General features: G+C 32.5%; 1 protein-coding gene and 1 long non-coding RNA gene across 6 annotated transcripts; one reads left to right on the top strand and one right to left on the bottom strand.

Moving 5' to 3' along the window:
* Nucleotides 1–3: 3 nt before the first annotated feature.
* On the bottom strand, nucleotides 4–27966 carry LOC110994931 (myosin-IIIb). 5 transcript variants are annotated; one of them, XM_045627930.1, is made up of 23 exons: nucleotides 27843–27966; nucleotides 11233–11417; nucleotides 10460–10615; nucleotides 10011–10292; nucleotides 9555–9857; nucleotides 9187–9468; nucleotides 8930–9118; nucleotides 8646–8848; nucleotides 8390–8570; nucleotides 8151–8298; nucleotides 7865–8075; nucleotides 7454–7749; nucleotides 6986–7278; nucleotides 6561–6835; nucleotides 6275–6440; nucleotides 5772–5985; nucleotides 5139–5264; nucleotides 4781–4929; nucleotides 3604–3782; nucleotides 2588–2680; nucleotides 2055–2147; nucleotides 1967–1987; nucleotides 4–866 (listed from the first exon to the last, which is right to left on the bottom strand). In XM_045627930.1, exons 2-23 carry the CDS (start codon nucleotides 11395–11397, stop codon nucleotides 521–523), a joined length of 4371 nt encoding a protein of 1456 aa, XP_045483886.1. In that variant the 5' UTR covers nucleotides 11398–11417; nucleotides 27843–27966; the 3' UTR covers nucleotides 4–520. The 5 variants fall into 5 exon arrangements, with proteins under 5 accessions (XP_045483886.1, XP_045483912.1, XP_022117553.2 ...); XM_045628043.1 differs by having other exon boundaries at nucleotides 727–866; nucleotides 1944–1987; XM_045627956.1 differs by lacking the exon at nucleotides 1967–1987.
* Nucleotides 16440–17103, top strand: LOC123689150. The gene is made up of 2 exons (XR_006750190.1): nucleotides 16440–16670; nucleotides 16856–17103. It is a non-coding gene; the product is annotated as an uncharacterized LOC123689150 (long non-coding RNA).

Raw genomic sequence — 27966 nt, 5'->3', positions numbered from 1 at the left:
TCGTTTTAAAAAACAAAGATCTATTCATCACAAACAAAACACTCAAAGTATGTTAACAATAATAGACAAACTAACAATAATCATTGGCACATTATCACAAAATTCGTCAATGATTTTCTATAAATTTCAATTATTTATTAAAGAATATATTTTGAAATAAGAAGGCGTAACTTATACATAACTTATTAACATATTTAAAAATATACTTTGGTAATGCTTTTTATCTTAAAAAGTATCTATATTAATAAATCATTTGTAACCAAGTCAAGATAAAGTGTTTAGACAATGATTCTTAAAATTTTCACACTTAAAATATTTACTACCCATTTTTCTATATTAACCTAAAAACTGACAAAATATGTAACTGAATAATGTAATGTAATTATCTAAAAATGGTTTAAATCTCTTTCACATATATAAATAATTATTGTTAATAAAGTTCTGAACTTATATTTAGCAGTTCGTATAAATTATGGGTGGAAAGGATCATTCTTGCATACTCTGTCAGAGCCAGTGTAAATTAATTGTAATATACTCCCATACTTATTTGAGGTCGCCGTTTGTTGTACAACTCTTTGGAGCTATTACTATCTTGTGAACTGTCCGAGAGCCAGGGGTTTTGGCCCGAGTTTTTTACTTTCCTCTTGCGAAGGCTTTCAGTGGGTCCAACCGTCGGTCGTAGAAGTTGCTTGAAGCGAAACGGTCCGTAGTCGTCGTCAGAACTGAAGATTGGTTTTGCTAGCATCTCTGGGGAATTTCTAAGAATCTTACGCAAATCAGATTCTGGGTCGTAAGCTGGACTGTATACTTGCCGTGGAGGTGGTTCAGATTTTTGTGACTTTTTCACCAGCTCTATTATTTTATTACTGAAACGATGAAGTAAATAAACATAAGTATTCTGCTAATTTGTGTGCATTACAAAATAGAGTGATAAATGTGCAAAGCAATACGTGTATAAGGAAAACATCTATTAGCAGGTGAATACTAATACAAGACAAAAATACAAGTGATATCGATTCCCAACCGTGGTTAGTCTCTTGCATGACTATAATATAATGAATTGCGTGTGTATTGTTTGTGACTAATCATTTGTTGGGAAACATCACGTATGTAGTTAGCTTAATATACGTATAATGTCAAGACACAGTCTATGATACAAAATCCGACTGCCACGAGGGACTTTCCTCTGAGGACCGACTGCCGACCATGAATGCACAAAACATATATTCGCCTTTAAAACCTCATAAACTAGGTATTTATTAAAAATTATTTTACAAGAACATCGCGGAGGTAACCTACTTTCTGGTAATTTATGCATGAGCCGTAGAGCTCCTGAGATAAGTGTCGAAAGGTTGGCGTAATTACTTTTTATTATACCAACTTTTCCTCTGAATGAAAGTCATTTAAAATTTAATTTAACGCCTTTAAAGTTTAAATTAATGTTTAAGTAATGGATTTGGTGTTTTACGTGACACGCTTAGAGTTTGTGAATAGCTGTCTACAAAAAATACAAATGGATACTAATTATCGTGTTAACTAATGGTTAATCAAATTGAAATACTTTGATTATCAAAATTTAATTAGTAAAACTATTCCATCGTTTTCAGGTTGATTATCAGATAAAAGAAAATTTCCTTCTAAATGTCGATAATCCATCATAAGGCAATATTTCGTAACAATGTTTCTAGCTAACGTGATTACTACACATTTAAATTAACGGATTTAACCACGAACATTTTGTATTATTGACCTTTCGAGTACTGCTAAAAAGCTCTTCAGTATGAAAGTGTCTTAACACTTAAAATTTGTAGCAGACTACATTTTATTCAATAAAAATAAATAATACTATAAATTGTGTTTGAATCCGTTAACGAGCTTAACTTGATTTTTCTTATATGAGGTTTGTTATTAGCAAGACAATGTAATAAAAAACGGATAAGCACCTAAAGTGTCATTAAACTCATACCCATACTCAGAATCATCCTTACTGTGGCATGCGAGTTAAAAATAATATTAATTAAGGCCAATAGAATTTTACGTCATTATCGTCATACCTGACAAGACCACCACACTGTCTATTACACGACAATTGTCTATTATGGTTGCTTTGAAGAGGCCTGTCTTCAGCGACTCTGTGATTGCTTGACCTGGAATAATAATATTTATATGAAATTTAAATTATTGTTGTATGTAGTACTGTGGACTCAGTTTCCGCACTAAGACGCCCATCTGATTCATTGTGGGTACATTGAAGGACTGTTAAAAAATACCACTTTTTGGATATCAATTCATCTTACTCAACTATTTCCTAGACTCTATTTTACGTATTTTTTCTTAAATTCAGATTTAAGAGTTATATATATAAATAAAGTAAAATTGTTTTGGATCATACGGCTTTATATGGCTGATCGCGTCCAGACCCGATAAATCTATGATTTTTTAGCTTCAAAAGCAATATTACTATGGTAAAGCAATATAAACATGCCATCTGAGGTAAGACCCATATAGAGTTGTAGCGTTACTGAACTATTATTGTTTACCCTACGAACATAAAACAAGGGAATGTTTTAAATATCTACTAACTAACCTCTTAGGCTTAAATGGCTTTTTGTTATTTTCTTCATCATAATACTCATTATTCCAGGGTATACCAGAACTCATTAAGAACTCTGGTGATGGACTGATTCCAGAAATGGCAGCGTGAACAAGCATGTGTGTTATATCATATATCAATGTGATGCCCAAATCAGGACGTACTTTAAATTTTACCAGGACATTGCAATATTATTATTTTTTTATAGTTTTTATACCAAATAGCGCCGGTTGATACGCTATCGGCTAAAATAATATTTATGTCGTTTTTAATTTTAGGACATTAATACAAGCAAGATGAACTGGTGATAATCACTGAGAAAACTCAAGAATGTAAATTCTTGTAATTATATTTAATATATATATATACTTATAATCTATGGAGTATAACTCGAACAGATACTATATTTTACATAGATATTTTGTACATATATTTCTATATAATTCTTCTCTATCTTTGCTAGTCGCGCTGCTATTTATTTAATTTCGTGACGAATCGTCGAAAGAAGTAGTTTCAGAAGAACCAAACGAAGCTCAGTAGGAGCAAAACGAAAAGCTTATATGTAATAAAAATATCCAGAACATTACTTTATTAAAACGTTAATTATAAAGCTAATATATGTAAATGTGTTCAGATACTTATCATATAGTATACCACCAATATTTATTTCATGATCAATTTTATATTTCTACAGCTTGCTTAAATTATATTTAACTAATCAAGAACATGCTAACAATAGAAAAGGTATATATAATACATAATAATAATAATAATAATAGCCTTTATTCAGATACATTACATATTTTATATACATTTAAACAAATTTTCATATTAATCTAATTCTGGTGCATCTGTGTGCCCTTTTTTGGCAAAGGCCCATTATATATATAATACATATATAATGTTAAAACATTAAAACTTAAAGAAAACAATATTTATAGATGGAATCGTGGAAATTTCGACAGATATCCAGTAAGTAGGTATTTCAGGAGTTTGTTTATAGAAGTTACCTTGAGAGTCTGCTAGCGTCTATTTCTAGGTGAGATGGTTGTCCTCTGATAATCGCTGGGACCAAGGTAAATCCTGGAGGCGGACGGTACTCTTCTGGTGGTTTTCGAATGTCTGACAAGCGAATTCCCGATTTGTTCCTACGTAAATTCTTGTGGATTTCCTGGTTTCTGTTATGGATCTAAAAATGTATAAATTGACTATTTTTAATTATTATTTATTTATTCTTTCTATATTTAAGAAACTTTTAAAGATTATAAGTCAAAGTTCCGGATATGGGTCAGAACTCTGATACATTTGTAAGTCAAACTTCAAAGTAAAAAAATAATTTTAACCAAAGACTAACTTTGTCTTAACTAAAAAGCGAGGTCTTAAAATGCGTATTGGATAATTGGGCAGCCAAACAACGTGTCTATTTCATTTTAATAATGTATTTTAAATAAAAAAATACATATAATAAGGCTCGACAAAAAAGACGATTGCAGTTAACAAACAGCGAACGGACAGAAAACAGACGGTAAACATTCCTTGATAAAACCAAATTATCTAACACTGTTTCTATAAATGTTATAAGAATGTAAATAAATACTGTACTAATATATGAATAATAATAAATATATAACAGTGCAGTAACTTGTAGAGGTAACAACATTTTTTTGTAAAATAATAGGAAACGATAACGCCAACAATACGTCAGTCATGAAACTTAGACGTAGAAAAATGATTAATATTATATAGAGCGCTATCTTTGCTAAAATCAACAAACTGCGATAGCTTCATAAATTAAAAGTTTAGTGTAAAGGCTCTCCAGCCGGAAAATCAGCGCGCACAAATGACTTCGTCCGCAGGCCCGCTGGACTTCCCTCGGGTCAACCGGGGGTCTCACCCGGTGTGGTATGACCGCGAGTCCGGTGCGTCGTGTGTGGGGGGGGGGTCTCCCCAGCCCCACCAACACACAATAACGAGTGAACGATGAATAAGACAGCAGACGTTTAAAGGTTTTGTATGGTTAAAAGCGTCATCTTTACAATATCCAACAGACAAAGACAACTTACCATATACACTTAATAACACCATTTATCGTACAATAGCCAAACTACGGCATATATGCAAGTTTTATTTTGTAATTGTGTTAAACGCCATCTTGGTTACTATCTACGAACTACGTCAGTAACTTACCCGTTCCGCAAATATTTGAAGCTGAGCGGCTCTCTCTTGTACAGAGTGGTTAGACAATTTTTGTGTAGGTGGCGCTGGCGGAGCATGGTTAGGTGGTGGTGGAGCTTGACCTTTTTTGAGCTTTCTTCGCGTGTTATAGCCGCGGTAATCTGAATTTATAATTGAAATATTTTTTTATAATTTCTTTCAAATTTCTTTTACTAACGACTTTAGCTAAATCAAGTATATTTTTTAAGCTATTATTTTGATAATATTAATAATTAATTGCATTCTTTTTTAATATGCCAGATTCAATCAATATATAAATGCATAAAGTTTCGTTTAATTTTTAAAATAAATAAGGATTAAGGATACTAACAACTTTGTATGACGACTGCTGCCTTATCGGATATGTTTTCCTTGTTATTGATGTTATTGTTCTCCTCTGACGTCATCTGTTTGAGCACCTTCGCTTTCATCATGGCTTTGTTTTTGTTCAGCAAACCTTTTAGAAATACATGTGGTACTATTAATCTACATTATAACTACAGAATGAATTTTGCAATATACTTCTTAAATAATTTCGAAGTATATGGTGTAGAACATACATTTGGGTGTCATTCAATAGCATATTGAGCAGGCGGGCGCAACAATAAGATTTGGTGAAATTTTTAACAACTCATTTTTTATATTTAGCTGTACTTTACTGATACCCTCACCTTTATCTAAACTAAGCCTATAATATTATCTTATTTCATGTCATGTGCGTGTATTGGTTTGTCTCTATAAAGTAATTTTAAAGATATACAGGATTCCAAATATAATTTAAACATATTATAAAATAATATAAACTCTCTCGCTAATTTGGTCTAATGTTTTCTCTAGCTAGAGTCTAGGTTAGGATATTTTAGGGCCGTATTCAAGGACAAATTACAAGTCACTTAGAAAGTCCTACATCGGATAAGGCCGGTACAATTTTTATATTACTTTGAATAATAATTAATCTCTCTACCTCTTTCTTGTTTTCTCGATTTATCTTGTTCTCTCTGGAACTCCCTGGCAAGCAGTTTTTGTCGTTCCTTCTCCAGTCTCTTCCTCGTGAGCCAGCCACGCACGTGTCTTTGCAACGTCAATGCTGATATCGCCATCTGAGCGCGTAGACGTTGGTACCGTTGTCTGGCCAACCAGCCGCGAACTTGAGCTTGGACGAGCACCACTTTTTTTATCTGTTAAATTTATTATATTATTTAAATGAAATGAGCCGATTATATGGTAGAAATGAAATGTTTGAATTCCATAACTTTATATTAGTTTTAAAGGGACGAAAATAAATTCACTTAGGTATTATTTTTCGAGCTCAAGAAAATCCTAATTTTAAGACTACTAAGTTACGATACGTTAGTAGAAGCCGATTGCACATTTTAAAAGTAATCAGACAAGTTGGACTCGGTCGAATGAACAGGGTTCAATGACCCCGATTATTGATGACTAAAAACAAATAGTTTTTAAACGTACCTGTTCCTCATAAATTCTCGCTAAAGTCTCAACGTGATAGTATTTCAGGAACACCTTAGATTTACCCAACGCCCAACCATCCATTCTAAGCCGTATCAGAAGTAGACGACACGAATCGCGATTTGGTTTTACTTCCTCGTTGTAACTAAAGGCTAAGAAGCCGTATCTGTAAATAATTATAACGAGTTTTTTGACAATCTATAAAATAATATTATTAGTTTTTAATTAAAATATGTCAATAAAATTATCTCGATATAATCTAGGTTTTTAAGTATCTGTATTTTACCTTTTGATAAAATCTTCGTATGTCAATCTATGGGAAAACCCATTCTGTCTGATCCTTATGGTTTCCAGTACTCCAGTATAACGCAATTGTTTTAGTATTTTCGCTGAATCGAAATGTTTTGGCGATCGGGAATCATTTGGCTTTAAACACCTGACGAACTGAGGCGTACCACTGACCATTTTCTGTAGAAGTTCCATCAAAGAATAACGGAAATAAGTAGCTACCGTCTGCTGAGCGCGTGATTGTGAGGCGAGACCTCGACTGTTGAAACGATCCTGAAAAACCATTTGAACAAATTGTCCTACAATACAATATGTCCTTAAGTAAATCTCAACATAATTTTATTTTATTGCTAATTAGGTTAGGTTATTTTTTCATAATTCTAGATTTATAATAAATATATTTCATAAGACGCACAGACTTACCCGAAAATCTCCTGATGTGGGTCCATCCAATGTTCTGGAATCTAAATCGCCTTGCAAGGGTGAGTAGAGATTGCCCGTTTTTGTTATGGGACACTGGAAAAGAAATCTTATCACATCGTACTGACTCTGTCGCATTAATTGGACCACTTCTGGAGGTAAAAAGTTCCTGTTTTTCTCCAGGAAGCCATCAGCCTGGTACACAACACGTCCAGCGAAATGGTGAATCGCAAAACATATGGCATCTGATTTCGGACGAACATAGAATTTACTCTTAATGTTTCGGTGAAACTTTTCTAAAAAAATCAAAGAACAATTGTTGAGAAATTAAGAAAGTATATAGAAATAGGAACTTAAAACTTATGAACAGATTTTATGTACTACTAGTACTAACAAGACAATAAACAATAAACAGATATTATCAATTAATTTTGCAATTGTTTTTTTTTAACATTCAAACTTTGTAGTTACCTATGAGACTTCGGTCTGTTGACCGTGGAAATCGGCTCTCTTCATCCAAAAGAGCAAGTAGTCCCATAGGTCGTGAAAGCAGCATGTCTAAAACGGGTCTGTTGTCTGAAAACTCTACAAGATCAACGGGGACCCCTTCAGCCATGTATTCCTGCTGTTCCCAAGTAAATATATGTTGATTGAAGTAATACTGGATTTGCTCATTTGCGACGTTGATACACAACTGTTCAAATGAATTTCTTGTAAAGTTTTCAAATCCAAAGATATCCAGGATACCAATAGATAGTTGATCATTACTGTAAAAATCATAAATATTGCTCTTGAAATACATTACTCAAATGGCGTAGCTTATGTCTAACAAATCCACCGCCAGGCTCCTCTCTATAAAACTAAAGTTCTTCTATTACATACCTCTGTGGACGATTATGAGTTAACAGAGCATTAATTCTCTCGACGATTCTATCAAAGGCTCTGGCATACAGACCCCTGGCGGTCGCATCTCTGGCTACAGCCGCCTCCACCGGTGAACAATATCGGTTTATTGTCTCTCCTCTCGTTACTACACTGCTGCTTGTCAAACAGTCTCTAAGGTCGACGGTTTCAACCCCCAATAAACATGACGCTAAAAAGCAAGACAAAATTCAAAACTTTCATACAATCACAACATAGAATAGTTGTTTATATGAATGTAACTGACCCCTATGTAATGGCGCAGTGTCAATAATAGTTGCCCTATTATCCGAATTATCTTCTGCAGTTTCAGCGAACTCTATATCTCCCAAGTGCAATATTGCCGCCAGCATTTTGTATAATACTTGTACTTCATCTTCGTGAAATCCCACCACCTAAAATTATAAATATTTGCCACATAAACGTGTTTGGAACAGTATATCTATTTTTTAATATTGTTTAATTTCGTATACATTTAGTATTAACCTTAAAAGCTTGATTTAATTGTCTCCATCGGTAAACGTTATGTTCGCGATGAGCAACGGAAAGTGGTTGTAAATATCGATGTCTCGACTTTAATTGTTCATCGAGGTAAAACTTCCTCCAGCGACCCTCACTTTCAAGACCATCGTACAGATAGTAGAAAACGTGAAAATTGCTTTCACCTCTGAAAATCACGCGAATATATTGAATACAATAATATTCATATTGTAACAAAAAGTATTGACAAATATTTACTCACAATGCTTGATGAACAACTCGAGATTGTTCAAGTAAATACACGGTTATTCTAGCTCCGGATATTTTGCCAACTTTCATCATATTGAGATCTAAGTATTTTCCAAACCGTGAACTATTAGCATTAATTCCAGTTCGTGCGTTTCCAAACGCTTCCATTATTGGATTTACTTGCAAGATTTTGTCTTGTAAATTTCCACTTTGCGTCTATAACAACACAATTGTCAGATTAAACAATATTTTTAAATTAGTAAGAAGTATTTGAGAGTATATAAAAGCACTACTAACTTTTGATAGATACACTAGCTGTTTTAATATGAGGTTTGCAGATTCAGTTTTCCCTGCTCCACTTTCTCCAGATATAACAATAGCTTGGTTTTGCTTTTGATGCATCAAAGCTTGGTGAGCTGCATCAGCAACTGCGTAAATATGGGGTGGGTTATCGGACCGACAACTTCCTTGATACAATTCTTGAGTCTAAAACATAATTGGTAAAAATTTAGTTTGAAGTTTTTCCGCAATGTTTAGTTGCATTTTATACGCACCCTAATGGTATAAATTCCAATATCTGTAAAAGGATTTACAGCCACCAAAATATCTCCAATATAGGTATAGATTTGGTTTTGAGCATATCTCTTTTGAAGTTGTTCCACAATAGCTCCTTCAGTAAGAACTTCGAGAGTAGCGAGATCATCGGTATACATTTTTTCTGCTTTAGCTTTACGATGGGATTTAAGTTTTCCTCGTTTCGTCGTCGCTTCAGGAGCTCGACAGTTCCGACCTTCAGCTCGCTGTCTTTTTATTTCAGCTTGAAGTTCTTTACGAATCTATGAAGTAATGTCAATTAAATATATGAAGTGGTTACTGAATAAATATAGATTTCAACATTCCAAATTAATAGGAGCATACTTACATTGTCTTCAAAACTACTAACAGCCAATAGTAATGGGTGCTCTAATAATTCACGCGCAAACGGCCTTTGATTCATATCTTTGACTAAGCATTCTGAAATAAAATCCGCAAGTTGAGGAGAAAAATGTTCTGGATGGGACAAACTCGGTGGTGGATTTCTAGGAATTTGAAATAATGCTCTCATTGGATGTAGGCCAGATAGTGGTGGTTCGCCTTCGGCTAATTCAATAGCCGTAATCCCAACTGACCATACATCACATCTACAGTCATAAGATTGATCTAACTGTTGTTCACATGCTATCACCTGAAAAAGAGAAATATATGAACTTGAGGAAATTATTTATTGATATTGTGGCCAGCTTGACCGACTGTAAATATATGTTAAGATTTCTATCATATTGTGCTTAATGGAATTTATATACAAATATATATATTTGTATTTGTTTTTATTACGTACTTCGGGTGCCATCCAATATGGAGTTCCAACTGAAGTATTTCGTCTTGCTATTGTAGCGGCCAAGTGAGACGATACTCCAAAATCGACAAGTTTGACTTCAGCATTTTCGGTTAAAAGAATGTTGTGTCCTTTGACGTCACGATGCATGCACCTATGCGCGTGTAGATGTGTAAGTGCCCGTACAGTTCCACGCAAAACATAGGCAAGCTGTGGTTCGGTAAGACTTGAAGCTCTTGCTCGCATTCCGGCGCTTAAGTCAGTTACTGAACCTCCAGTACAAAGCTAGAATAAATAAATAGTTTATATAAGTATATCATACCACTAAATTCCAAATATTGTTTTTCAAGAATTCAAACTACACGCTTCACATATTTTATATATGAAGTAGGAAGTAGTCATTAGGCGTATAGTTTTGAATTAATAATTATATCAGTCAGTAAACAACTAACCTCCATGACGAACCATATTTGATCATCTTCCGATGAAATTCCACGCTTCAAAAACAAACCGAAGAATTCTGGAATATTAGGGTGACTAGAGAGATCACGAAAGACTAGGAACTCCTCTTCAATTTCTTCAATATTTTCAGCGATATTTTCCAGAATCTGCCAAATTTAGAATATATACAATTATTTACTAACGAAAAGTATACCTTGAGAAATTCTAATAGCAATGTCATATTTTTTGTTACATTGATTAAGGTTATTTTATTCAATTGCAGGACAACAATGACCATTGGCACAAAGGCTATATAGATGTAGGTAAATTACGAATTGTTTAGTGGCCTTGACACGGATTCCGGTGAGATAAGATCTGCTACGCAACTACTTGCCACTTGTAACAATACATTGGTATTATTCATTACACACAGACGTCACTTGGTTTCAGTATTTTTGATAATTATTTAATATAATATTATAAGATATAAAGAATGTTTTCAACTTAGTTCAACGTTCAGAAACGTTTTAAAAACTTCAAAGAGGGCATTAAACAAACTTGTATTTGTGTCAGAAAAAAATGTTAAAATTTTGGTACCTCGAATTAAAAGGTTAAACTTGTTAAATCGACGGTGGTAGATCTATTGTCATTAGTCATTAATTTGTTTCCTCAATGTACTTATCCAATATTACGTAGTTTGTGGAATCAATAATAGTAATTTAATACGAATTTAATATGACTTCAATGTAAATATTGTACAGTTTAAGAACTCTAATTGGATTACCTTGACAGCAACACGTTTTCCGGATTTCTTATCGCGAGCACTGTACACCTCCCCATAGGTGCCTTCACCAATGAGGTCCTGGAGGGTATACCGGTCACTAGGGTCCGCAGCCCTGTCCAGCTCAACATGCTGCGACAGCCCACGGTACGCCATATCGCTTCTCATGTCTCTCACATTGATAAAATCTGAAAAACCAAAAAGTTTTCGCTGTGTTCACAGTTGAGTTGATAGATATATTTTTTAGTACTAGTTTTCTAGTGCTAGACGATGGCTATACAGTGACAAACAAGGAGAAACGTAATATCACAGAAATTGTTGAATGAAAAGCAATGTCATCTCTTTTTAAGCATTCAGCATGAATTCGGAAATTGCTCGGATTACTTTTATCTTATATAGTTTATAAAGAAGTACTTAGAGTAAGTTATGTGCGTCTACGCTTTTACGTAACAGACGAAAAACTTTTGTAATTATAATTAATATTTTTTGTTGGAAGAATAAATAGATGATTAGGACTGAAATACTTTTGTAACTATTTCGTAAATTACAGTATACACTGAACATTCTAAATTCTGGATATTATAATGACTATTATTATATAACATAAAAGACAGACATGTACCTCATTATCTACAAATAATATATTGTAGATAATCAAAATACTCATGTAAAATACTTGTGACAACATAAATTATCGATACATAAAATATTTATAGTGTAACGTAATTTGATTAAATTTAATTGACTCAAATTATTTCAGTTTCCTTATTTAGTTTCGTTGAGTGAAATATTCAAAATTTATTGATAATATAGCGTAGAATAGTATCTCACCGATGAGGAGATTATATCGATTAATGCTTAAATTACAGCGTTAAATGCTTTTATTTGGCCTGCGAAGTTTACACATTCAACTACCACTAAATTTTCACATTTAGTACCAAAATGGACATCGCGGCGACATTCAGCGATATTCTGAACAACCGATGATCAGCGGCCAGTCGCTGATGCTTTTTTGACAATTTTCTAGGCTCATTATGCGTGCAAGCATAAATAGTAGGTTCATTACGTTGAACTAATTTTCAATGTCATCTCACCGCACCTAATCATACCGAACGTCGCACTAAATACAACCACAAGCCTACCACAGGTAAATCATATTATTATCTAAGTACAAACGAAGCAAAATATTAATGTAGAGTAGAAATAAGCAACACGATAACGTCCGGTATTTCCAGTTATATAGGTATATTTAAAAAAATTATATAAACGAATTAAAAATACCAAAAAAATAATATTTTTCTAATGCGAATTTACCAAGGTAACTTGCTAGTACAGTATAGTAGGCTACTACACTAATTCAGTATTTTATAGATTTATTACAGTACTATGGATAAACATTTCCTTCCTTACTTTAAATCCTTGGATTAGGTTTTTAATAAATTTACTCGAATTCATTATGCAATAATGTCCGGACGGACGCGTAAAATTATTCTGGTAAGAATAATCTTATAGAATTTAAATCCTTAAAAAGAGAAAGTGTTATCAAATTAGAAACTAAATATGGATTAAAATTATGCTTTACTCTGTGCGTGCTATTTACACATTAGTTAATAATGTTCACGATATCCAATAATATCATTGTCACACGGTTGCCGTATGAATAAAACCATATTAGGTAAATTTTAAGCATGAAGATTGATTAAAAATGAACGTTATGAATTTTGTCTCTAGTTCATTGATCTGTGTCTACTAATTTATTGCGAGCCACGCCTTCGTTTCTACCTTATGATTTGTCAAACAAAGGACACCGGAAATTCATGCATCGGTGCAACATGGAAATGTGATACATATAACATAAATGCGAATGTGTGTTTGTTACGCTTTCCAACATAAACTAATATACAACCGGTATATTGATGGTTTTTGGAGAGACAGACCTTGGCACAAATACAGACAAAGGCACAATCAAATATTACAGATTTATTGTACACCGTTATGAAAGTTTGTTGCTTTTATTGTGTGGTCTTTAAACGGTCATATTATGGTAATGTAAATAGTTTTAATTTGTGGCGCCTTAACGAGGTGATTATCTAAACATTTTGATGAATTATGAGTTTTACACCCTGTTTGCATTGTTAATTTTTAAATTTATATGTGTACGTGTTACGTATGTGTGTACGTGTTACGTACACACATATAAATTTAAAAACAAAAACAAGTTCATCTACTCTCTACTTAAGTTTGATGTTTTATTTATCACTTTATTAGTTTGCAATGAATCATATTTATAACTATTTTGTTGCATTATGATTAAGTACTACCTTCTCGCCTTAAATGTACTCTATCAACGAGGAACATAGATAATATAATTATTTCAAAAATAAATGATAAAACTGTATTTTGGGACCTTTAGGTCGGGGTAGGTCGGTTCCAGTTATCGAACGTCCACTTGGACTAGCCTGCATCGCCATCTAAACCTATGTCATCCTTTATATGGCTTCCAAAAAGGTCGTGGCGGCATGTGTCTAGGGTAGCTTAACTCAATGATGCGTCATTAAAACTTTAATAACTAAAGAAGTTATTTATTAAAACATTTTTCTGAATAATTATTTAAATCATAATTAAAAACAAATTCGTCTCGTTTCAAATTACAATAATTGTTTTTTACACTAAATTTCTCTATATATTTAAATATGTTCTTTACATATTCTTACTAATAAGCGAAATTTTTTGTTGATCGAGAGCGTAGGGAATGTCAGGTTAAATTGATTTTGTTTTTAATAATTTAATTATATGTATTACTTATACCAAATAATTATATAGTATCATAATACCCTTATTTACACAAAGGAAAAGAAAGTAACATGTTTTATGTGTTTGTTTTCATTTTTTTTCACTATTTTAATTTTTGCACAATTCACTAAAATATCTAGTGTTAGCAATTTGGATTGGGTAAATCATCATTAATTAGTTTTATCGTTATACTTAAAACTACTTATATATTATTTAACCATGTCCTGTGATGCGTGAGGAGTTTTAAAAGTTTTTTTATTCTTAAATATCGATCAACAGTTTATCTAAATCAAAGATCTGTTCCACAGAGTAATCATGCATGAAGTGGCACTTAACTGTCACAAGGAAACCTAATTATGAGGTTACTGTATTGAGTTGCAACTTCCTAGTTCTCGCGTTTCGAGTTCATATAAAGTATTGTTCGTAAATTGAGAACGGGCAAAGGTGTCACCTGTGTGAGAAAGACGTTGTGCTAATATACAGTTTGCCAAGTGTAAGTTGGCATGTGGTAAAAAGACAAATATTAATAATTCTCAACGTTTGGTCGTCTTGCAAGCGTCGTTTGGTTATCAATTTAACAAACAGAACCATTTAAAAACTTACTTAAATAACCTACATTACATATTAACTTACACCAATATATTATTTTGAAGACCTTAGCGAAAATAAATTTAGTAACAAACACAGTGTAAGCGGCGCCTCAGAACGGCCAAGTTATACTCGACAGCCTGTATCTGATGTAATCGGAGTACACTTTGTATTGGCAATTGGTGTCAGTTTTGTTTGATGGGTATCGTAATCGTAACGTGAATAGCAATATTTACAAAGCCTCATTAAAATTACCATAATATTTTTATTGCTCAAATTATTTTGTAATTTATAATACTTCCGTGACATGTTTGACATTGAAATGAGTTTCGGTCTATTGTCAAAATATTTTAAAGCAATAAAATAATACATCATCACAAAATAAAACGTCATATTGCACTTCTGATATTCCTTATCAAATCTCATCAACACATGTATTCGTTTTTGAGTAATTTATAATATAAATACATATATGTATATATAAATACAATAATTGATACGCAAGTGACGTAACTTCTAGCTAGATTATATTGGCTTATGAATTCAGGTGACTCCCGCGCACCCAAGACGGCAGTGTCGTCATTGTTTAATTAGTGCTAAATACAATAACGTAATGCACATATTAAAATATTTTCATGCACTTCTCTCTAGCTCGGTGCCGATGGACGGATGAAGGCGACACTTTCACTGTCGCATTGTCACGAACAGCGACCGTTGTTTCATATTCTGATCTATATTTATTACACGGGAAATAGCAAAATCAATAGTCTAAAGCCGTTTGTGCTTAACTAAGCATATTATTGTAAGTTGTTTGAAAGCGATCGATAGTAACCTGCTATTAGAAAGTGATCCAAGGGATTGAGGTAAATCCGTGGTATTGATTTTTCTAAAATGATCCAAATGTCAAAGAAAAAGAAAAGCTACCACCCCTGGTATCAAGCTATCAACCCTGGTACCAAGTTACTACCTACAATTTACCGAGTACTCATCTACCAAGTTTTACATCACACACAGATGGTAAATATGCAAAAATCAATATGTTGATTACCGAATTAATCAACGTTTTCTAAGCGAGGCTTTTGCTCATCTGACCCGCTATAATTTGATTTACATTGCACAAACGAGAGTAATTAATATCTGCATGTTACACAAACTTGCCGCGCTCGTATCGATTAAATTACACATGAAACATGTAATTTGTAATATCAATAATACACATTGTAATGTTTATATTACATTAATATGCGTATTTACTTTCATAACGCGCAGAAAGGCACGTTCCTCTATAGCTATTGTATGTACCTAACAATACAAAATCTCGACACATTCGCAGTACAATTAGATCATAGATACCATTCTAGACCTTATGGCGCTTCTAAACGGGCCATGTTTTGCTGCAATTGATGGCTGCAACACATGGCCCGGCAACATTGCAAACAATGTCAGCCACACTATGCAATGTTGCAGTAATGTCCCGGCCATATAGCCAAACATGTTTTGTGTAGCCACTTATGGCCGATATGGCCCCGATGGGTTGCCGAACGATCGCTAGGCTATCGAATTCAACTGCAATATTGCACAGCCAGTTCTATTGTTGTTTCAGTCACTCTCTTTGTTATGGCATAGTGTATCCTTTTCTACGCGACATGAAGTTTGCTATGAGTGAAGTGTGCCTGTTGCTATATTCTGTGTTTTGCGATCAGCTGGATTTTGACAACTACGTAAAAATGGTTACTGGTCTAACAAGACAATTACTGATTTTATTGAAGAAATACATTTGCACCCCGAGTTGTGGGATATAAAAACCGGCTCATAAAAAGATGGAAATTCTAAAAAAGATGCATGGAATGAAATCGCTGAAAAGTTTGGCATAACAAGTAACGAGGCTTACAAAAAATTCAGAAGCCTAAGAACTTACGCAAATAATGAGGAGAAAAAGAAGGAAAGTGGTAGTGCTGGCGGTAAAACAGTAAAGTGGTTTGCTTAAGATGCGATATCGTTTCTCTTTACTCAAAATACCACGAATATAGGATTACATAGTGAAAATGAAAACTTCTAACGTAAGTATCTTTAATAAAATATTTTAGTCATTATAAATGTACATATCTCTGTATTACGTATGTTATATATCGATTGATAAATTGAACTTCTTCCCTCGAAATCTTTTGCAACTTGTTTCCATTCTGTTACTCCTGACGGCATCTGAAAGGCTTAAAGATATACTAAAAATTTTATGCATTCACAGGCGACTGAAACTACATACTGACATCAGTGCTGACCCACGTGAAGTCGTAGAATCAGAAACAACCGACACTTTGGAAGCCGTCGATACTACTCCAAAACCACGTACTAAAAGGCTCAAATTATTATACGCGATGCTGGCGAAAATAAAAACGAATATGCTGCTACTAGATACCTATTATTATTAAATTTAAAAAGTACATAATAGTTACTACCTATGCGTAACATATTTAATAAACCTATGTTAACTTACCTTGATGTATTATTTTAATCCTTCTATAATAGCTGTACACACCTCTTGTATAAAAGTTGAAATCTAACACTCGGAACAGGTACATAAAACTTTTAAATGAATCTCCTGTTGCCAAAAACCGTAGAGTTATCGCAAATCTCGTGATGGCGATGAAACAGGTATTGCTGTTCTCATGTTTGTATCATTTCTTTTTATTTTTGGTCCAATTTTGTTTAAGAGAAAGTCAAAGTTGCCTTTTGAAATTCTAGCCAAGTTCTTGAATAATTTATTATCAAAGCTTATTACTGCTAGACTCAAATTGTCTACAGTTTCACGCCTATTTAAATAAGGTCGAATCCTTAATCTCTTCTTTTTCTGTTCTTTTAAAATTAATATAAGCTGCTGCGACAAGTGTGATTTCATCAGCCATTGTTGCCGGTATGTGTGGCCCGTTTAGGAGTCTGCATCATGGGCCATACTATTGCTGACATATTGCAACACATGGCCCGGCCATAGATTGCTCGGCCATCATCTGCATTAAAACATTTTTGTGATGGCCGGACAATTAATTGCCAATAGTGCAGCCATCAATTGCAGCAAAACATGGCCCGTTTAGAAGCCCCATTATACATGTAAATGAGTACTAATTTTAGAACGTAACATTTCTGAATCATACCTCGATATTTTAAGCTATAGAGTAAATGCCAATAATATGCAACCTCTTTAAGAAACTCATGTATTGGATTTTGACGTACGAGAGTCGTATTAGAGAATTAAGGATATAGTTTTGTAAATAAAATGTAATAATATTGATAAACAATACCTATGTGCAATCGAATAGTAAACAAATAGTTATTACCATTTAGTATGTAAAAACTGAGCAGCGTTCCGTAGCATATTTAAAACTATAGGATAGCTCTAGAATAAAATTAAATACTTGCTACTGTAGCAAAAAGTATCCGAAATTGTCGCCATTCGTATACAAATAGAGGTTAGGGAACTTTACGAACTTTATTGTAGAAGAAAGAAAAAACGTGTACAAATTCACAAAACTGGTTAGATCACCAATGATATTCGTTATTAATTCGAGTCTTGGATGCTTTTAAAATGTCTTCTTTTATTTCTGACACGGAGTACTCGACACTTTTGAAAACTATGAACATGATACAGTAAGAATGAGGAATAAACTATTTCTAGAAAAAATAAAATTAGCAGTAATAATATACGTACAAAAAGCGTGAGTCAGGCTTTTACAAGTGATGATTAAGCTATATTCCTAATCGAGTTTTGTAAGTTCATTGCTACAAATGACTTGGCCAGGTGTCACTATTATTTACAACTAGCAGACTCGGCCAAGCGTTGCTGTGGCTAAGGTTTTTGTTATATTACATAGTAGTAAATTAATCAAGGGAAACCGTAGGAGAAACGTTATGTGAAACGTTGGTACCACGACACGGACCTAAACTAAACTACCTTTAACTCAGCGCCATCTGTTAGAATTGTATCAAATAATAAACAAATGTTAATGTTATCGTAATTTTAGTAAGGATGCCTATTTTTTTTGAAAATGAAATATAGCCTATGTCACTCAGGAATGATGTAGCTTTCCAACAGTGAAAGAATTTTTCAAATCTGCCAAGTAGTTTCGGAGCCTATTCAATTCATACAAACAAACAAAAAATCAAACCTTTCCTCTTTATAATATTAGTATAGATATAGATAATAATGGATGATTAAGGGCAAAACAGTGCTGTATTGCTGTCATATAACATTAATAAACATTCTAACACTGTTGAAACATACATAAAAATACTTTATGACAAAAGTTTATCGTCCAACACCTTATTTCTTTAATTATTAAATTTCATTTCAATATCAATATCATTGATTTATCCGATATGATCTTGTATGGTATACAATAACCGAAGACGATTTTACTTTTTTGTTTGTTATGCTATGCTATAAACAAAGTACTTTTAAGTATATTATCTTCTTATGTTCTCAAAGATTTGTATTCAGACACGAAGCCTTATAGCGCATAATCTTCTTTGCGAAGTTAAGTCTAAGTTAACCAGGGTCATAGTGTACATAAATAGTTCAAATCTGTATAATTCTATGTTTATTACCAGTACTATTAGTTTCTTATTTATTACTTAAGTCAACGCCGACAATAAGTTTACCGCAAAACACCACAGACGTTTTATAATAACGTCGTATTATTACGATAATCTACGTTTGACTATTAGCAAAAATCTTTTATGAAAACTGTTTTATTAAAAAACCATTTCTTTTCGTAAACTATTATTTAATAGGTCGCATATAAAGAAAACATTTCTAATTAATTTAAGTTTACAAAGACTACCTACTTGAAAAGATTTTAAAATTCTATTTGTCTAGCACAGAGATTCCCAAAGCCAGTAGAATTACCTCTTCTATTTGCTTTGGGTTTCATTTTGAAATTATATAAATCTATTTCCCTATAGATGTACTGCAATTCCGTTTAGCCCATCGTAACCGTAAAAAACGGTTAGTTATGCATTTTATAACACTTTACGCTTTAACATAAACAAATAACAGCGTGACAATAACTCCGATTGTTGAAATCTTCTTCAAAATAAACGTGAAGTTGAAAATTGCTGCCATAATACCGAGAAAGTACCACTTTCTAGTCACAATTAAGGTAAATAATAGCTTTCGTCTATCGATAACGACTGTTCTGTTCAATCGGCAAAGTTAATACGAATCAATAATATTCTTTTTGTATTTTATAGTTAACTTATATTGGTTCTATAGACTAAATAATTTTGTATCTATTGAATAGCGAAAGACAAGGATTGTACGGATTTGGATTGGTTGAAAGTTTCGACTTCTTAAGGTAGTACAGGTTCGATGGGTTATTATCAATGTCGTTTGAGAAGCCAGTTTCTAAAAGTTCAATAAACCAACGATAACTATAATTAAATTTCTATAGAATTGTATGCCCATCTGTTTATTAATTGTATTTGTTACGTTAGGTTGATGGTTCTTTACTTTTTGTTTATTTTCGCATTTAAATTATTATTTTTTAGTAATATTTTACTCTACTCCCCTGCCATCGTGTCCAGGGACTTTATATATCTCACGATTTTTTTTTCAACAAAAAAAAAATACATTTCACTGCTACTATGTGTGAAATAGTGTATTGGAAGTTTAAATAATTTAAAATATTGGATAAATTCACTTCTTTATCTTGGCTAGAAAAAATATTTACATACTCAATCTCTTCAACGCCAAAATAGTGGGCTTATTCAACAAAAGTCAAAATTATAATCGTATGACGCTAAAAGTCAGCTGTATCGCGCATGCGTTCAATGACGCGACGGATGAATTTTTAAAATATTGTCTCAGAGAAGATGATTCCTTTTAAAATAATTATTGATGGAATTCATTGGTAACAGAAACATCTTGCACTACCTTTAATCGTAAAAAAATACCACATACTATATTGAACTAGTTATGAATACTTACTAATTATATAATTTTAACACGTGATATATAAAATTTTATAAACAATTCGTTTACCCGACAATAACAAATTATATATAAATATATGAATGATACTCAAAAAAATCTATTAAAAGAAAAAATCTAAACAGAGTATAACTATAACAATCAGTTATGTACGCGTGAAACAGAATCGATTTAATTTATCAGAGCTATCCCGTTCTGAATCGATTAATGATAACGGTGTGTCACGCTTTTTGCTATAAAATCTTTTTCACAATATCGCAAGCGCACTTTTATTATGCACTCGATACATGTATTTACCTACTATTGAATGTTTGATAAAGAATCGTTCAGTAAGAACATATAGAGTATCTATTTGTTAACAACCTTTAAAAAAAATTTAAAATAGATAATTTGTCTATATAAGCAAAGAGCCTTCTATGACTAACTGACGACGTTGAGTTTTAGGTATTAAGAATATTCGCGCTATCTCTTTTCTGAGATACCATAGAGAGTAAGATCCATTTATGCCAGAGTCCAAGCTTACAACCTTAGGGTAAAGAACCGCCTGTTAAGTCAGGCTAATACTGCTCATACCCACTTCGAAAAGCGATTTATGACTATTAAACATATAGGACAATGGCTTTTTCAGCCAAAATAACGTTATCTGCAAGACTGTGTGTTAATATGTTATTTATAGTTTATTAGCGACACTGAGCTGATGAGCACTGCTAGTAAGTAATTTAAATTTTCAACTAAAAATTACCTATGTAATTAAATCATATTTATTTACTATTTTGCCTTTTATCTATGAATAACTTATAAATGAGAAATTGTACTCAACGTCTTTGTAAGACCAACATTAGGAATTTACTTTAGATATCTGTGCTTGCTACACATACCGTAAAAATATGTACGTATTGACTTTTTAATCGCACATTAATCACGTATTAACGAAAACGTAATCATTATAAATTGATTTAGCGCGTGTATTAATATATATGTATGGCTTCATATTCAGCACAACTATGGATTCTTTCCACGTTACCTGCAACGTCAATTATCACAATGTCACGATCAAGAATAAGCTGACCGTGACATTTTACACGTGTTTTCATGTATTTAAGATAAACCTCCTTGCTGGATGTTTTTTTTTAATTTGTCCTTGCTGAATCACTCTCACTTTACTCTTGTCAAATGGATTTTATATTTTTTAAACGGAGCTGAATTCAAAAAACGAACAAAATTAAATGCGTAATTAATATTGATCCGAATTGCACATTTTCATTTCTTTGCGTAATAAAGATATTTTCGCAATAAATATATACCTCACAAAAAATCGCCCTATTACAATATTTTCTTAGAATGGAATATTTAATAGTGTGAAAACCATGTGTTGTAAAAGTAAACTGTATAAAAGTAGGCTCTAAAAAGCCTCCAGGAATAAATTGCGATTTCTGGGTTTTAGATAAATTCATGTGTGTATATGATTATTATAAAAGTAATAAGGTTAGCAAGTTTTGCAATAATTCGATTGTATATTGTTTCGCAACGCATTCCTTTCTTAATTATTTGAATGTCAAAATAGTGAGTCACGAAAAATGCTAATGCTTGTCTGAATGACCTTTAGCTTAGGTTGTGCCAACAACATAAATATTCTTCAGTTGAGGTTTTTAAATCGTATAAATATACTTTTTTCACTGTATACATAAAATTAATCATAAACGTACGATGAACAATGTCGCTGAATTACCCTAATAAGCAATCTCGTTCAGGTATTTGCAGGTTATACAATTAGGTGTTTGTGAAAAATAGATTCCTATTACATACTAAACATGTGAAGATATTCGTCAAGTTTTATTGATGCAAGCAAAAGACACTAAAGCACACAATATGTAGGGATTTTTATAAAAAAAACATAATTACGTTATTTAATTAGATAAAATTCAGTTTCAGTTAAGTTTAGGTAGCGAAGAGTCAAACAATAAAGTTTTTTAGTTAGTCAGTAACACTTGCATTCAGAAATAAAGTAAATTTAATTGTGCATTTAAATATTCTACACAGTTTAAAAATCTAATCTAAACTAAGATGTAATTTTTACGTTCCTAATACAAGGCAACACTTAATTTACTTATTGAGGCAAACATTATTGTAAGCCTAAAATAATATTGTGGGACATAAAAATTACCTGTGCACAACATAAAACGTTTCTGAAGTTAGACTTACTGAAATTGCTTTTAATGTAAAAAACACACGATTATTGTAACTGGATAGCCCTGGCAGATTGTGTTGCGAAACGGGTTTTCATATGCTTTGTTTTTGTTTGCGTTTAATACACTTTGTTCTCCATATATTAAATTTGTGTAGGAAACTTAGTCTGTTGATTTTACGCACTGATGTGTGATGATTTTCAAATCTCAAAATTTTTGCGGTTGATGAGTTACATACGGCGCGATTTCAAGGTTTCGAAATCGGCGCTTTAACCTTTTTTAAAGAACAAGAGGCAAACTTGCAGGAGACTCATCTGATATAAGTGATACCCGTGGACACTCTAAATGCCAGAGGGCTCGCGAGGCACTTACGTAGCCGAGCTTTTAGGAATTGGTAATTATATCAAACTGGCATTCAAAAAAGTAGGATTCCGTATCGCTGAATTATTGGAAGTAACAGAGGAAGCAAGCCGATATAAACAAAGCGTATAATCTCGCTCCGCGCGAAGCTTAATTTTTGTGAAAATAGAATTCAGGCGAGATCATCATATACAGAGACAAACAAAATGTTCTTTTCTTACACACAGTATTTTTCGGTTACTTAATGTACATACACGTTTGCTCTTTCTATTTATTACGTGTATATTTGCAATTTTGCTTGAATTGCAACGGATGAAGAAATTGTGTGGACTGAACGAATCGGAATTTAACACCAATAGTTAATTATTATTGTATTGTTTTATTTGGACTATTATTTGGACCACAAAATGACAACTCAATGGACGTTAATCTTAAAACATTAAAACGATTCCGATCTTTCATGTGAAACATAATGTACTATAATAAAATAAAGCGATAGTCCAAAAAATTAACAAAATCAAAAAAAGAAAGAAATTCTAACTACATTGCATAAATACCAATTATAAGAGAATTAAACTACCTAAACTGTTCTTGTTTTTGTATTTATACTGTTTGTTAAAGAATTATTTAAACCTGTTAATAATAGTTTAGTTTGGAAATAACGTTAAACGTAAACGTAAAAATTTATATTTCATCGCTCTGCTTTATCTATTATTTCGACTATCAAAAAATTTTATTATCCAAGTCATTTGCCTTATCAACGCTAATTACTCTACAAATTAAGAAAATCAACGAAGATATCGTTAAATATACATTTTTGTACTTAATATGTTAGATCATTAGACGATTGAATCATTTATTTAATTAATCTTACGTGATTTGCGTAGTATGATTAAGTAGGTACATAGCATTTTTGGAAAGTACTTACGTACGTACTAATAAGCAATTTGTTACGGATCTAAGTCAATATAGCCTCATTACTTTTAAAGGGGTAAATGTCATTTTAAAACGGCAACGCACGGGAGCCTCCTATTCATTTTTTTATAAAAAAAGCGAATCAAATCAATTCAAAAATAATGTATTCACGTAGGTAACATAATGTACTCTTATAAACGTAAAAAAAAGAAATATACATTAAATGCTTCTAATTTTACATTTACTGCCGAAGAGAAGTACTGGCAATAAACTCTAAAGCAATGGATCGTAGCCTACAACTTTTCGCTGAAAATTGATTTTCCAAACACAAAAAATATTTTTCAATTCGAAAAAGTTGCTCCTGCGCGTTCAATCAAAGTTCTTTAGCTTTATGAGTGCAAACGTAGCATTATTTATTAATAGAACCTTTTTATGTTCATATTTTATTATATTTTTACATGTAGCAGCTCTTTGTTAATCTATAATCCAACAAATAAAGATATATGGATTAAAAACCATGACACACAAAGCTTTGCTCCCTCTCTGAATCATTAACCAATCTATCTTTCTATATTTTAGATAAAGTATGAAGTTTGCGGATGTTATCCTAATTAGGTAACTTTTCAAATGGATTGTACATACAATTATTGAATAAATACAAGCTGTCAATTATGATATCATTCATTATAGTACTTAAAGATAATTAATTATTTTTCTTATAGTTTAATAACTACTTAAATATGATATAATATCAATAACTCATTAACTAAAATCCAACACATTTAACATAGACGTAACTTCGCATACGAAGTTGACGACTAACCACAGTATAGTTATGAAAGAGAAATGGTTATAATATACATAGACTATTCCTTTGGCCGTTAATTTCAACCCTAGTCACCTTGTGAAACCGGTATGTCTAAAAAAATAAGAAATTATGACTCCCTTTTGTCCAAATCCAGTACGATATTAACACACAAGTATTAGCGCTAAGCTTAACAACGCTCTTAATTCTGAATCTTAAAGTAAATTTGAACTTTGAAGCGACGCACGATGGAGTCAGGCGGTCGCAGTCACGATTCTGAATATCACGCTTAATTTATTCTTAGGTAAAATAAAAATGTACGGAGTGTGTCAGGTGCTCATAAAACCTACTTAAAAACACATTTAAAAATCTGTTATCAAGGGATAGTCTTCTTTAATATATATGCAAGCTACCCGAATGTAACAAATAAATTAAATAACTTGAATTTGAAATTGAATACAATCGAAATATTTATATAATAATTATAGGCAACACAGTCATACTGATTCTGGGATATTTGAGGAAAGGCTCTAACAACTTATTCCTTATTTTAATGGAATAAATGATTTCCATTGACCAATTTCACAAGTGAAATCGGAGATGAGAGCTTCGAGGTCGAACTTGCAATTGTGTAGGCGCATCGCTCTGATTGACAACACCGTGACGTATCGATGGCGAACTATTTCATGCGACCGCGACCAATGCACGAATTATGCAGTTTCAAGTGGTTACAAGAAATATGAACCAACGCTTAGATTTCACCAGAATAGTTCTACGTTGTTACGAATGCTCAATCATAGCAATGGATACCCAATTACAGGACTTGATATATATGTAATAAAAATAAATTCAACTTTACTTCCGACGACTTTAATATGGATCGACTTTAATATGCTTATACGATCGAAGAAAAAATCTTTGTTTGGAATGAAATGAACTGCATTTATTTTGGAAGGTTATAAAAGCAGACGTAATTATTTTCGGGTGAAACCGCAGGGCACAGCTATTATATGGTGCTATGAACAAAAAAAGTTTCGGGGTATTGTAACAAGATGAGTTTTTGTTACGGTTTCAAGATTTAGTGTTGATGGCGTCGTTTTGTGAAAATTCAGTGCGCATGAGTGATGTCGCACTTTGACAATTAGTTACGGAAGACACAATGCACGCTAACTACCACTTAGGTGTTCTTCCGTTGTCTTTTAATATGTTTAAAATAACAATGTACAACATAAGAATAAAGCCAGAAGAAAATTTGTACTTCGTGTAATTTTATTAAGTTTTTCCTAATTTCTATAACAAATATATCCGAGATAATGTAAAGAAGTAAATAGTCTATTTGGACTGCGACAATTCATTTTGACTTCCGTGTTAAAAAAAAATTTGGAACATAAGATAATCATGATATCACTTATTCCACGTCATTAAATTTGAACCTGTTGGCATTCCTACTCTTTGGCAAAGAAGACAGAGGGTGTTGGCCGAGAGAAAAAGCCGGCGTAAAAAACTCTCGGTACTCTATAAAAACAAGCATGTTAATGAAATAAGTTAAAATTCTCAAAGTGTGGATGTCCATTAACTTAACGTTTATATTTCTAATCGCAAATACAATACCTATAAATTGTTTGGTTCAGTGTGTCGTGTAAAACAATAGTGAGACTTGAATCTTACATAGAAAATCGTTATGGGAAAATGGAAAAACAATACAACTGATACAAAGAACTTGTCTGTTTAAAGAGGCTGTATAAAATGAGCCGTGTATACAATTGTATTTCAAGATAATGATCGTTTTTTAATAGCGAGCGTGGGATAAAATTTATTTTGTCTATGACATTTGAAATTAGAATATGTCTAGTCTGTAGCAGGTAAGAATCTATATTATTGTGAAGTATAACTGGCGGGTTTTATAATCAATTGACCTTCTATGCTTTACCAAATACATAGTTCGTTTATTCGGGAATCGAACTCAAGATATTTAAAGCTTTGAATAAAAGTTGCCCAGGTATTTCTGTTATTCCCACTATCGACATTACTTGGTATGCCTTGTCAAACTGAGTGATTCACAACTACCGGAATTCTTTTTTTATAAGCTTTTAAGGTAATCTGTAGTTTAGGTAGGTACCTATGTGTGTGTTTTAGTTTACAGTTCGCCGTTTATATTTCGTTCAAAGATTACAAATAAATCCAATAATAATAAGGTAATTTCGGTGTATACTAGTTACGTATACATCTTACTGCAATACTTTATACCTGTTTGGAGTTCACTTATTTAAAATATACAATTAATTTAATTCCGCAACTTGGTATTTATGGAATATATTTTTATACTAACGAAATAAGATCGTAAGAAAGAAGATATTTGCATAAATTATGCTTATCCTCATTTACGACTTTAAAAAGAATATATTATCTTACATGTTGATTAAAACTTCTTTAAAAGAGTTCACCAAACAGTAAATAAATTCACAGATCGTACAAATATCTTGTTTTAATTAGATTATAAATAAACGAAGACAAGAATGTTTAGTGGCTAACTACCAACAATGAAAAATTGTTATCGGCGATATACCTATAATAAATAAAACTCACTCAAGTTTTCTTAAAATAAAAATACAAATAAGGTATTGGCTGATAAAAGTCAATGAAAATGACTCATGTGTTGATAATGCCTCTGAAATGTATAACCTTCAGTCTTTGTAATATTTAACGATTTCCGTAAATGCTTTGGAAACACGATTACAACCAAAAAACAGCATATCCATTATGCAGCGTGATTTCAGCACGGATTTTGAAAATGTTCAATAACTAACACGCACAGTTTGCAAAAAACCCTAGCAACAATTAAACAACACCAGGAACCAAGCCATATAAGTGAATCTGTCCTACATTACTTGTAATTGAAAATGTATCAATGCTTAAGAATCGAATATCAAGTTAACCGTAACGCATTAACGGTGTTACATATTTCATGAATACAAAAACTTACCCACGGAAGGAGGATATCAGTGCACTAATTACAAATAAACACGATTGTCACTTAGCCACTATTCATCAAATAGATTTAAGTTGCCGGCATTTCTGCAACAGCAGAGACGAGCGCGCGACGCGGC

Source organism: Pieris rapae, chromosome 1, assembly GCF_905147795.1.
Source record: "Pieris rapae chromosome 1, ilPieRapa1.1, whole genome shotgun sequence".
NCBI lineage: Eukaryota > Metazoa > Arthropoda > Insecta > Lepidoptera > Pieridae > Pieris > Pieris rapae.
The sequence above is the reverse complement of the archived record's forward strand: the minus strand, read 5'-3'. Positions and strand labels throughout refer to the sequence as shown.

Coding starts and splice junctions, on each gene's coding strand:
- LOC110994931 (XM_045627930.1), bottom strand. CDS start 11,397: ATGAGAAGCGATATGGCGTACCGTGGGCTGTCGCAGCATGTTGAGCTG. Junction 9,858..10,010: donor CATATTGGATGGCACCCGAA/GTACGTAATAAA, acceptor TCTCTTTTTCAG/GTGATAGCATGTGAACAACA. Junction 9,469..9,554: donor TTAGTAGTTTTGAAGACAAT/GTAAGTATGCTC, acceptor ATTACTTCATAG/ATTCGTAAAGAACTTCAAGC.